Source organism: Panthera tigris, chromosome D3 (assembly GCF_018350195.1).
Source record: "Panthera tigris isolate Pti1 chromosome D3, P.tigris_Pti1_mat1.1, whole genome shotgun sequence".
NCBI lineage: Eukaryota > Metazoa > Chordata > Mammalia > Carnivora > Felidae > Panthera > Panthera tigris.
The window spans coordinates 65,887,950-65,901,819 of NC_056671.1; the positions used below are offsets into that span (position 1 = coordinate 65,887,950).

The following is a 13,870-nucleotide window of genomic DNA, read 5'->3' on the forward strand; positions in this document are numbered from 1 at the left end:
CCAAACACTGTACCTGTGGCCCAGAGCCGTCATAGCTAAGGCCAGATAACAGCCGATGGGCATGCCCGCCTTAACAGCCTTCAAGAGAGGATGAAACGTGGGTGACTCTGTCATGTCAGGCACAGTGCTGGAGAAGGGAACAGTTGGACAATTCTGCTGTATTCCATAATCATTTTTGTGCAGTTTTAACCTCAAGATCAAGTTCCAGGCCCACTGGTTAAATGAGGTCTCAGGTGTCTCTCCATAGCGAACAATACTGGCCAAATATGAAACCTAAAACAATTATTTATTTTAAACCACATTAGTCACATACAAATTAAATCAGTAAGCTCACCCGCCCATTTGCTTTTGTGATCACCAACGTCCTCAAAAGAGAGGACACACTACTTACCAGTACTCAGTTTGCAGCAATTACAGCAATTTCTCACAACTGACCACTTCTGCTTACTCACTAGTCTCTTTGTGCGTCTGATCTGAGTCAGCACAAGCAAAGGAGTAATAATACAAAAGTTGGTGCACAACTCATGGGGTGATGATAAATAAGTTTTAACAACCAGTTGGAGTGTGGGAGATCCTTTACAGGGTTTGTCAATTTTGTCAGTGTGAAAACTCCCACCATGGTCAGTTTCAAGCTACCAACAGGTCAACAATCTAGTTTGCAAAGTTCCCGAAAATTTAACATTCAGCTCTCCGGAGCCAGGACACGCCAACTCCAGGTCAAGTCAAATGCCACAGTATTAAAATGGTCACATGTAGGCCACTTCTCAAAGAAAAAAATCTTCATCCAACCACAGAATTCAATTTCAGTATCTTAAGTTGCCAGAAATGTTCTTAGGCAACCTAAGGGTAAATACTGTAGCTGTATCCACCCAAATCATTTATAATAAAGATATTCTCAATATACAAGAGAAGGAAATACCTGCTTCATACTTTCAGAAAGAAGCCCAGCATACGGCTTCTGTGCAAGGTATTTCTGGTACGCTTCAAGAATCATTAAAGCCACTTCAGCATGGACTGCTTGATCCAGATGAAGGGTACCCTTTTAAAGAGAAAAATCATCATAAACATGCCATCTTGATTTTTTTAACATACCTTTGAACAAAAGGACTAGGAAGGATAGTAAAAAAAGGATCTTGGATCCTCAACTTTCCAAAAATTACATCACCTAACAATGAAGTTCTAAAATGACAACAGGAAAAAACATGGAAATCTTAAAGAACCATTACGTTGTACTTAAATAGTCTGAGTCATCCTGGACCCTCATATAAAAGGTATCTTTGAATGTAACTCCCCCACTCCTACCCTAGAAGCTCCATGAAGACTTTAGGTCACAAGTTTAAGGGCACTGCCACAAACCGGGAAGATGTTTGTTTATTATTAAACAAAAAGATACTTAATAAATTAAGTCTATATCCCCTTTCCTCATTTTCTCATCAGTGAAAATATAGAAGATACTCAACAACACAAACAGAATATTCCTTTAGGAGCCTGAAGTTGCCTATAGAATTTCCCATCCAATCTTCCTCTGCAACCTGAAGAAACACATTCCTGGGGCACCTGAGTGGCTCAGCTGGTTAAGCATCCAACTCTTGATTTTGACTCAGGTCATGACCTCACAGTCTGTGAGATGGAGCCCCGTGTCGGGATCCACAGTGACAGCAAGGAGCCTGCTTGGGATTCTCTCTCTCCCGCTCTCTGCCCCTCCCCGGCTTGTGCACTCTCTCTCAAAAATAAATAATAAATAAACAATAAAAAAAAAAAGAAATAAAGAAATATATCCCTAATCCTCTCACGAATCCTCTAACGAAGGATCATGGAGACTCTCACAGGGAAGTTCATGCAGCCTGCTAGGAGAGGGAGGACTAGGGGCTTCTATTCACAAGTCAGAGAACACGAGGATGGAAAAGAGGGGTCTACATCTCTCACTTGGAGGGTGGAAAGCCCCGGATGTACCCATGGGCAGACCCAGGTGGTCAGGGACACTCTGGAAGAAAAGCTCCCTGGCTCCAGTTTTCTCATCTGTACAACGGGGTCAAGTTCGTGCAAAACACACAAGATGGCTATGACAACCAAATGATTTGTTCAGAAAAAAAGCTGGCAGACTGTTAGAGAGGGCTGAGTTCTCTCCCATTTTCCCTTTAAAATGTTGAAACATTTTGACCTAGGAACTAACACGTAAGGCCTAGAGTAAAAAGGAAGGAAAGTTTTAATGGTCAAAATCATGGACGTGGCATCTTTAGAGACATGATACATAGCAAACTCTTAATAATAAAAACTATTAATAATAACATTAATAAACTATGATTAATAAAAACTACCATCACTGAGTACTGAGAAATGTTTATGTTTTGAGGAAATGTTTCTCTAAAATTGATGTGTAGAACCTCCAGTATCTAGAGAGTGGTTTTGATACACATACCTGTTCACCAAATCCCCAATTCAGTCCTTCTAGAATAACACAGGCCAACTTATTCTTCACCATTGTCAGGTTATAATTCAATAACCAGTCCCGAATCACGGCTATCTCAGAGGCAGAAGGTCGCCAGAGATACAGAGGCAGTTCTTTAAACAAGTATAAAGAAACCTTATTTAAAAGAAAATGATGGTAATTAAGATCAAAACTTAAGGAACAATCCTGAATTACTACAATATATTATTAAACTGCTTGCAAAATTTTTTTTCCAAAAGGAAGTGGGGTCTTGTTTGATTTTTAGACAAATGAAATGGACATCATGGACAACCAAATGAAATAAATATTAAAACCAATAATACACCAAAAGCACATTTTGCTACCCTGTGTAAAGGTCAATCTTTTATTACGTATAATTTGGTATACTTCCATTTAATAAAACCACCATACCAAGACCCAAATTTAAAGCCATAATAAACGAGGAACAGTCATTCATTTTACAAAAAGATTTAGCGCTTTAAATAATTATTTAAATAAACAAAAAACTGGTAGTTGTCAGAGCAGAAGAGGGGAGGATAGTAGGGGGATGGGTGAAAAAGGTAAAGGAGATTAAAAGTGTAAAACTGGTACAAACTTCCAGTTATAAAATAAATAAATCACAGCGATGAGAAGTACAGTATAGTAATTACAGTCAATGACACTGTAGTAACTTTGTACAGTGACAGATGGTAACTACACTTATTGTGGTAAGCATTTCGTAAAGTATATCATCGCCAAATCACTATGTTGTACACTTGAAATGAATATGATATTGCATGTCAACTACACTTCAGTGAAAAAATTATTATTTCTTTCCTGGCATCTAAAAAGGTATTTCTGTTAGCTCCCAAGCAATCTGGGGAGGAGGGACAAGGAGTGAACAGAGGTAAAAATGAAATAAGATTAACCAAGAGTTGGTAACTGTTGAAAGTAGATGATGGGTACACAGGGATTCATTTCCTATTCTCCCTTTTATATATATTTGACAGATTCTATAATAAAAAGTTTTTAAAATCCTGTTTACAAGAAGTCTATAGCATCACTTTTTGAATAACCTATCGATGTGTGCAAATTAAGATAAATCTGGGGTCACTCAATAGTTTGCTTTAAGGGAGACTGATCAGAAGAGCAATTCATTTTATATTGTCTAGAACAGTGCTATCCAATGGAAATACAATGTAAGCCACATACATAATTTTAATTTTTCCACTAGCCACATATTTTAAAAGTAAAACAAGTGAAATTAATATATTTCATTTAATCTAATATGTCCAATACATTATCAACATGTGATCATTATACAAAACTACTGAGATATGCTACATACTTTTTGTTCACACTAAATCTTTGAAACCCAGTGAGTACTTTACACTTACAATACATCTCAATTTGGACTAGCCACCTTTCAAGGACTCTACAATTGCATGTACCGAGTGGCTACTGTATTGGACAACACAGATCTAGAACATGCATACTAGTACTTTTCAGGTTCCTGCACTGCCCCCAATGAGAGGCAAAACAAAATGGGAAAGAACAGTAGAAGGAATGAATTTTAAAGAAGCCTTTCCTGGGGTGCCGGGGTGGCTCAGTCGGCTAAGTGTCCGACTTTGGCTCAGGTCATGATCTCGCAGTCTGTGAGTTCAAGCCCCGCATCAGGCTCTGTGCTGACAGCTCAGAGCCTTGGAGCCTGCTTCTGATTCTGTGTCTTCCTCTCTCTCTGCCCCTCCCCCACTCATGTTCTATCTCTCTCCTTTAAGAGTAAATAAACGCCAAAAAAAAATTTTTTTTAATTAAAAACAAATTACCAAAATAAATCTATCAATACATACAAAGAATAACACACGATGATCAAGTGGCTTTTATTCCAGAAAGCAGTAACAGTTCAACGTTTGAAAACTAGGACAGTTTAGAGCCCACAGATCATTCCTAGGCTCTGGGGCTAGTTCTAATTCCTGATTATCCCAAGGTAACAGCAAAAATATTCAAAGCCATCATATTCATCTGAAGGCACAGAAGGTTTGAACAAGTTCCTCCAAAAACGTCAGCAAGTTCACAAAGCATTAAGGAACTACAGGTATAAACAGAGAATGGAGGCACCTTTTAGAAGATATGCTCTAAAAAACATTATGCTTCCAATTTTTATACTTAAAGTCAAGCATACCCCTGGGCCAGTTTACTAGAAGTATTATGAGCAAATTTAAAATGTAAGTGGGTGTATGTTAGCCAACTTGACAATAAATTATATTAAAAATAAATAAATGAAATGAAATAAAATTCATCCATATGGGAAATTAAATTAAATTAAATGTAAAATGTAAGTGTGGCCAAAACCAGACAGCCACTTAAGAGAAAATGGTGATGAGCTCAACCAAAGCGAAAGAATCTTGCAACCCACTGTGTATTTCTTTAGAACTCATTCCATTAGATAATCACCCAAAAAGGAGTAACCAAAAACATGCTCCCGTATATTGAATATAAAAGCCCTTTCGTCTCAATAAAATCATATTTCGTGGTGGGATACAATGCTTTTATTAAAAAGAAAAAGTACTACTGCCACTATGAAAACACTATGGTGCTGCCTCAAAAATGAAAAATGGAATTACCCTATGTTCCAACAACTCTACTTCTGGGTATATACCCAAAAGAATGGAGAGCAGGGCCTCAAAGAGACAGCTATACCCTCACATTCACAGCAGCATTATTCACAACAGCCAGAAGGGAGAAGCAATCTGAGTGTCCAGCAACAGATGAACAGATAAACAAAATGTGGTCTATACATGCACTAGAATATTATGCCGGCTTAAAAAAGAAGGAAATTCTGACACATGCTACGACATGCATGAACACCGACGACAATATGTCAAATGAAATAGGCTAATCACAAAAGGACAAATACTGTGTGGATTCATTTACACGAGGTACATAGAGTACCAAACTCTAGACAGAGAGAAGGTAGAATGTTGTTACCAGGGACTGGAGAGTGGAGGGTGGAGGGTGGAGGGAATGCAGACTTACTGATTAAGAGGTATAGAGCTCCAGTTCTGCAAGATGGAAAGAGTTCTGTAGCTGGATGACAGCAATGGTAACAAGCAAAACAATGGGGATGTACTTATGTCACTGAACCGTACATTTAAAAAGGGTTAAGATGGTATATTTTATGTCGTGTATAATTTACCACGATTAAATTTTTTAATGTAAAAAAAAGTACGATGTACTTTTCCAAAGAGAGCGTATCATTTATTCTTCATTTAGAAAAAATGTGTCTCATAAACCAATCTTTCCCCGGAATCTACCCACTTATGAATGTAATGAAGCAATGACAGTCATCAGTGATACATCCTACAGGGACAATGCAGTGACTACAAGATGAAGGGCCTCTGCAAATACCATACAGAAAAATACTATCACTTTAAATGCTCTTCTTCAAGTTACAATGCGGGACTATCTGCCATTAGCAAAGCTCACACAATATAACAGTTATTACAGATGATGAAGAAAATCTTCAGTAAGTGTGTGTTTTTTTAAAATGGTACATCCGGGGGGGGCGCCTGGGTGGCTCAGTCGGTTGAGCGTCCGACTTTGGCTCAGGTCACGATCTCGCGGTCCGTGAGTTCAAGCCCCGCATCGGGCTCTATGCTGACTGCTCAGAGCCTGGAGCCTGTTTCAGATTCTGTGTCTCCCTCTCTCTCTGACCCTCCCCCGTTCATGCTCTGTCTCTCTCTGTCTCAAAAATAAATAAACATTAAAAAAAAAAATTAAAAAAAAAATGGTACATCCAGGGGCGCCTGGATGGCTCAGTCAGTTGAGCATCCGACTTCGGCTCAGGTCATGATCTCACAGTTTGTGAGCTCGAGCCCCATGTTGGGCTCTGTGCTGACAGCTCAGAGCCTGGAGCCTGCTTCGGATTCTGTGTCTGCCTCTCTCTCTGCCCCTCCCCCACTCATGCTCTGTCTCTCTCTCCTTCAAAAATAAATAAATATTTTTAAAAAATTTTTTAAATGGTACATCCATACAATGGAATATTTGGCCATTAAAAGTCGTGAAGTGCTGACTCATGCTACAATGTGGATGAACCCGAAAACTATGCTAAGTAAAAGAAGCCGCTCACAGACCACATATTGTATGATTCCATTAATACAAAACGTCCAGAACAGTCAAATTTATAGAGACAGAAAGTAGATTAGTGGTGGCTTATGGCTGGAGGGGATGGAGGGACAGAGTGTGATAGCTAAAGGGTATGTGGTTTCTTTTTGAGGTGATCAAACTGTTCTAAAATTGAGAGTGGTGATGGCTACACAACTCTGTGAAAAAACAAAACACACCAACTTTCATGCTTTAAATAGGGGAACTGTATGGTATGTGAGTTATGTCACAATCCAGCTGTTTTTAACATCAACGGACTACAAAAAGGATTGTGACAAATGACAGAAATAAACTGTATGTATCTTGTTTGACTTAAATTACCACTTTTATTTTCGCTTTTGGCCTATGTAAACAGGGCCTTCTTAATCATAGTTGTTTCTTCCAAGTATAAACTATAAAAATTACGAAAGCCAAACAAACTGTGAAATACAAACTGTTATTAACTATATAGACTGTACTTAAAAGAAAAGCCTGTTATTGAGGGATGTCTGGGTGGCTCAGTCGACCGATTAAACATCCCAACTCTTGATTTCAGTTCAGGTCATGATCTCAGGGTCATGAGATCAAGCCCTGCGTTGGGCTCCACGCTGAGTGTGCAGCCCGCTTTAAGATTTTCACTCTCCCTCTCCCTCTGCCCCTCTCCCATGCGTGCATGTGTGCATGCGAGCCCTCTCTCAAAACAAGAAAAAAGAAAAAAGAAAAGATAACAAAAACCTGTTATTGAGGGAGGTACAAAGTCACTTTGAGGAGATTAAAAAGAATCACAGCTTTTTGTAAGAAGCCGCTAACCCCAAGCAGGCACAGTGAATGGCAGGGCCCAGGACACAGTACACGTTGTCTTCATCCTGCTGCGCCTGTCACTCAGTCATTCCCCAACAACCTGATTATTTTTCTCATTGCTCCATTACTCCAGGATAACAGAACAAAAAAAGCAAAACACACAAACAAATTAAGTGCTCTTACCATTCCAACCTGGTCAATGGTGTCTTGAACTCTATCCAAAAGGACAGAAATTATCTCAGGGTGAACAGCTGTGATGGCCCCTAAGAGCTCTCGACCAACCTTTGAAAAAGTCTCTCTGGTGGACAGGGTGACATAAGATACCTAAAAGTGGGAGGAGGTGGAGATGGCACTTTCAATACCCATCAATTATCAGTCAAAACACAGTTCCTTAATGCAGGATGTTTTCAAGTAAAAGAGAAAGAGCCTCACACTGAGCCTTGGGTCACGCCATGTTCAAAAAGATGTTAGAACTACAGAGAGCTACCTGTCTACCTGAGGCTGAGTCAGGAGGAGAGGGAAAGGCACCTATGTAATGACTTCAAGCACTGGGTTCAGGAAGTATATCCCAAAGCCTGTCTGTAGCTATATCCCTTTGGTGTAAAAACTTTCTAAATTTGAGAAAATTTCCAAAATGATGAAAACCAGAATGCATTTCATAGAAATACCTATTGTCTGCTACAAAATAAAATCCCTAACTACACGAGCTTCTAAAATATCAATGTTTATCAACTCCTCTTAACATATTCCAAAGTACAGGTTATAATCCACTGATGCCAATGGCAAGCACATTTCTTTTTTTTAAAAATACAATGGAATAGAACAGAAAAATAACAGAATAGAATAGAAAATTGTGAGGGTGCATCTCAGTAAGATTAAGTATTGCTTCAGTTTCACACATACACACACACACACACACACACACACACACACACACACAGGAACACAAAAGCAAAATGTAATACACAGTGTAATTTTTACTGTGAGTACTGGCCAAACCCTTGAAACATTCAAGAGCATAAGTGTTACTTTCACAACAGACCCTAAGAATGTCACTTACTGTATGTGAGAACAGACCTTCCTTCCACACCCATGATATTCTCATACCATGAAAATAGTCTGGAATTCCAGACCCATTTAGGCCTTAACCTCACAAGTAAGTATAGGAATAGCCTAGTGCTGGACCCTGGAAAAGAACTTTGGATCATCCAGTTCATTCATTCTTAAACCAGGGTACTGGGGAGAAGGTGTTAAATTCAGAGAATCTTCTTCAAACATGATTTTACTTAAGTGTACTTGAATAGTTTAGAAGAGATATTTTTTAATGAAGATAAACAGATACATGACAACCTAAAATGAAAATATACATCTTTTAAAATACACAAAACTCTAATAAAAATCTTGATAACCACTTTGGGTTCTGTCTCTAGATACTCAGGGGTCCAAAGTCCACTCTCTTCCTCCATTAGGGATGACTCAGTGAAGGATGTCATCCCAGCCTGTCATCTTATAGATGAAGCAGCTGAACCCAGAGTGATGAGGTGTCTTTCCTGCTGTGAGATGAGCAATTATTAACAGAGTTCAAACAAACCCAGGTCTTCTGGCTGTAGCATCAGTATCCTTTCCACCATCTCATTTAAATTGGCTTGGAAGCCAGGCTTCTGCGTAATTGGCAGTGACACAGGGCAGAGGGACAACAGACTGTTAAAACCACAAGTGTCAGGCTGTGCCAGAATGCCTATTCCTCACCGAAACTCATGCATCAGATGTCAAGAGACAGTAGGGGGAAATAGAATGAGTATGATTCATATTTTCAACATTCCTTAGAGCAAAACGATAATCCTTTAATTCTCTATCTCTTTCCATACGTACAGACAATACAAGTTAGTCACTTTTTTTAAAGCAATCCCCAAAGAGGGGGTGCCTGGGTGGCTCAGTCGGTTAGGCATCCAACTTAGGCTCAGGTCATGATCTCCTGGTTGGTGAGTTCGAGCCCCACGTCAGGCTCTGTGCAGACAGCTCGGAGCCTGGAGCCTGCTTCAGATTCTGTGTCTCCCTCTCTCTCTGCCCCTCCCATGTTCATGCCGTGTTTCTGTCTCTCAATAATAAATAGATGTTAAAAAAAAAATTTTTTTAAAGCAATCCCCAAAGAATCAACGCATGGACAATCCAAAAAAAAGCATTTTTTAGCTGATTTCTAAAACTTAATATTCTAACCTCATATATCTCCAGAACAATAATTTTTATGAAGTCTTCATCCACATTGGTTCTTCTGGCCTGAGCCATCTGAGCAAATGTCGTTAGAAGGCAAATCTCTTCTGAGCTATTCATGGAAGAAAGACACTTCTCAAAGTTCACAAAATGTTCTGGGTCTGCAAGTTCATGGCAAGAAAATTAAAATGGGTGAAGAATGAACATAGACCACGTTTAATTACTCTTCCAGAGAGAAAGAAGATATAAAATTAAAAGATATATAGAAATATTTAAAAGTCTCTGTGCCAGCATAGATATCTACAGGCATCGGGAAAAAGCCGGAGACCAGATGAAATTCCAACTCTATGTATAATGTAGCCTCAGAGGTGACATTAACATCTCCAATTCTCAGTCTCTTCATCTGCTTTAAACAGCTGTTAAAGATTAAATGACACTAGTGACCAGTCACTAGTGAAGGGGTCTGTCAACTGCAAAGCACGACTACCGTCACTAGGTGTGACATTTTCAAAGGCACACGTGAAACTACTCAGTAACTGTCAGCCAATGAACCATGTGACTAATGAAAACGGCTAAGACTAGCAAAGCGCCCTGCACAAACACAGCACGCATCCCAAACAAAAGAGATTTCCTTATAAATGAAAATCTTGGGCAAGAAGTGAGTCATAACCATGACTGCAATACTGGTAAATGTGATAAACAGTATACGATCTGTTTTACCAACTCCTCAGAGGATGCAGTGGAAGCAATATTACATTTTGTCACTAGGGAGCACTATTGACAAACAGCTCTGTGATCCATGACAGAAGACTGAATGCCACAAAGAAAAGGTATAGAGGAAAGATTTTAAAGAGAGAGAGAGAGAGAGAGACCGTTTAAAAAATGTATTCCCCTGATGGAAGTTTCACGGGAAGAAGGCAATAAGCCTACAACTCTTTCCACGTGTTTACACCTTTGAGAAATCAAAAGCAGTCTACCAAATGCCCTGTATTTTCAAAATAACTCCCTGGGGGCATTCAGAACCCAATTTCAATTTCCCCTCCCCAAACTGGGATCATATCAAGTTACCACCCAGAGCATTTCAAGAATAATGAAAATTGGAATTACCATTCTAGTATGTCAAAACAATACAGCCGTCTTTCAAATTTCAAAATTTTTACTTATGAGTACACAGGGTAAAATACTCTTAGTCCTTCTACAAGATAAAAAGAATAAAGCCACGACGAGAAAGGCACACAGGTAGGAAAAGACCTCCGCTGCCTGCTGTGGCCCGGCCGTACCTTGGAGCTGCCTCTTGCACTCCGCAGGCGGGAGACTGACGCAGAGCTTCTCCAGATTCCCACTCTCCACCTGGTGCATGAGGTAGAAGAGCTTCCAGAGCATCTGGACGGACAGCGTCCCAAAGGGCATCTCTGACATAAACAGCCAAATGCCAAGTCTGCATTTTAAAGAGTAGGAATAATTTCGTCCATCAGTCAACCTCACCACACTGAGAAAGCAGGCAGACCTGCTCTGGTAGAAAAAACAAATTCTTAAATCACAGCACAGCAATTTCGCTATCATGCTTCGGTCACCCACACCTCAAGGATGGATAGCAATAACAGCAATGCTCACAAAGCACTTACTCTGTGCCAGGTACTGTTCTAATCACCCTACTTCATCTCATTCCATCCTCACAAGACCCAGGCAAGAACTATCACTGACACTATCCCCAATTTATACATAAGGCTACCAAGGCACAGAAGGGGTGGTAAGAGGCAGAGCTGTGTTTTAAACCAAAGATCTTATTAAGACCTAGGTGACAGGTTGCTTAGATGTGGATGTACGTGTGTGAGCTTAAGTACAGGTATGTGTGTACACACAGACACGTGTGCCATGGGTGGGAGGAGAACCAAAAGCCCTCCGGTGACTCCCCACTCACCAATGAATAAAATTCAAACCCTTCAAGCCCCACGTTCAAAGGCCTGCACTTACAGCTCAGACCCATGTTTCTAACCAGAGCCCTCGCTGTGTTCAGACCATTCCTGGACAAGCCTGGCAAGAACCTATTACCTGCAAGCAGCTACCAATCCATTTGTGAAGCCCTCCTCTGATTTCCTCCTCAGCACTATCACAGAATTTGGTCCACACCTGACTTTGGCAACATCATACCCTTTATCAGTGGTTCTCACACTGGAGTGGGCAGAAAAAGCCACAAAGTGGAAAATGCAGATTTCAAGGCCTGCCTATAGGATCCTGATTTTGTAGATCACAGTTGGGGCCCAAGAATTTGCACTTTCTATAGTCACCGCAGGTGACTCAGACTCAGGTGCTCCTCAAGCCACACAGTGAGAAATGCCTCAAGTTACTGTAATTTACGTACACATACAAACCATGACAATTTGAAAGCAGAAACCAGGTTTTGTTCATCTTTGAATAAACCACCATGTAACCTAGAGTCTTGTATTTTAATTATCCACTACCTAAGCCAGTATCTTGAAAACAATCAGCACTCAATAGCATCTTTAAATGCTATTAAAACTTTGTGGTGTGAATTTTATATCAAAAAAATCTTGGAAAAAACAGGGAGGCACTCAAAACGGTTGCTTTATTTTGGGCAAAACTACAAATTGTCCAATTACAAACAAGGCTTATTAAGAGAACAAGAAAAAGGTATTAAATTGTGCATGCCTGACCCACATCTATACCCAAACCACTACTGACCTAGATTTGAAAAGCAACAGCTAGACTCTTGAGCAAAGGTTGAAGAAACCGTAACTTCAGGTGAGCCAAGCTTCTGTCTTATTATATAATTATCCGAGGGGCGCCTGGGTGGCTCAGTCGGTTAAGCGGCCGACTTCAGCTCAGGTCATGATCTCTCAGCCTCTGAGTTCGAGCCCCGCATCAGGCTCTGTGCTGGCAGCTCAGAGCCTGGAGTCTGCTTCCAATTCTGTGTCTCCCTCTCTCTCTGCCCCTCCCCTGCTTGTTCTTTGTCTCTGTCTCTGTCTCTGTCTCTCTCTCTCTAAAAAACAATAAACATTAAAAAAAAATTTATAATATCCTAACACCTCACACAGGACCTGACACTCTTGTATAACTTATCCCAAAACAATGAGAGAAAACTGCAGAGGCCTTAAAAGTCATCACAGGGGGCACCTGGGTGGCTCAGTTGGCAAAGCATCCGACTTCAGCTCAGGTCACGATCTCACGGTTCGTGGGTTCGAGCCCCATGTCAGGCTCTGTGCTGACAGCTTGGGGCCCAGAGCCTACTACGGATTCTGTGTCTTCCTCTCTCTTTCTGCCCCTCTCCTGCTCACGCTCTGTCTCCCCCTCTCTCTCAAAATTAAATAAACATTAAAAAAAATTAAAAAAAAAAAAGTCATCACAGAACTCTATTTCAGGCTACAAAATTCCCCACATGGCAGATATGCAGTAAGTGGCTTAGGCTTTGGCTATCTTTTGGGTTTGTTTTGGGGGATAACCACATCAGAAATTTCTATTGGAGTGCCAAATAAATTTAAGTATCATGGCTTTAAATATCTGATTCTCGTATAATTTCTTTCCTAAAAGAAATTATACTCAAGAGTAACAGTTCTTGATATTTTAAAGTTTAAAATGATTATCATCTTTGTGAATTACAGATATAATACTAGAGGACAGTTCACAGCTCAAAATCTAAGAGCTAGTAGCTATGGCGAGAACTTTCCATCTCAGCTAAGCAGGTGCAAGGATAAGTGATGAGAGCAGAGATGGGAGGCTATTCCTGATCCCCCGGCCGGGTTCTGCACAGGATCTGGTGTACCTCATGAGACAAGCGAATTTATGGATAACACAGAATGTATGACGAATAACCTAAAGATAAATTTCTAAGCCCAAATTCTATTCATCTTAGATCCATGCCTTCTGAGTGCCTACAAGTGCTTAAGACTTAGTCAAGGAATTCTGATATTTCTCTAAGCGAGCACGTATCCTATTCTTCATCTAAAACCACAAAAGAACCACCACCACTTAACATCTAAAAAGTCCTTCAGGGTTTACAAAGTATTTCCATACATTACTGCATTTCATCCTAGGAACATGTCCATGAGGTCAACACAACAGGTAGCATCATCCTCTCCATTTTACAAATGAAGAAAGTGAGGACACGAACACTAGGTGACTTGCCCAAGGTGACAGTAAATAGCCAAGACTCAAACCCCCTCCACAACACGCAATAAATACGGGGCTGAAGCTAAGAGACCCATGGCAAGAGGGAGAATAGCTCAGAAGGCAAAGGTGGGGAAGAGCTGGCAGTTAACTGAGTGAAGC

The 13,870-nt window shown here is 40.3% G+C and overlaps 1 protein-coding gene across 4 annotated transcripts in view; it reads right to left on the reverse strand.

The window, feature by feature from the left end:
- The window catches only part of EPG5 (ectopic P-granules autophagy protein 5 homolog), a 116,976-nt gene that overhangs the window by 68,713 nt on the left and 34,393 nt on the right, over positions 1–13,870 (reverse strand). For all 4 annotated transcript variants that reach the window (XM_042962306.1, XM_042962304.1, XM_042962305.1 and 1 more), the window contains exons 11-16: positions 10,864–11,021; positions 9,590–9,744; positions 7,556–7,696; positions 2,420–2,584; positions 920–1,039; positions 14–273 (exon numbers count right to left, since the gene is read on the reverse strand). In XM_042962306.1, the coding sequence (XP_042818240.1) occupies positions 14–273; positions 920–1,039; positions 2,420–2,584; positions 7,556–7,696; positions 9,590–9,744; positions 10,864–11,021 (999 nt within the window). The remainder of the gene's footprint in view (positions 1–13; positions 274–919; positions 1,040–2,419; positions 2,585–7,555; positions 7,697–9,589; positions 9,745–10,863; positions 11,022–13,870) is intronic.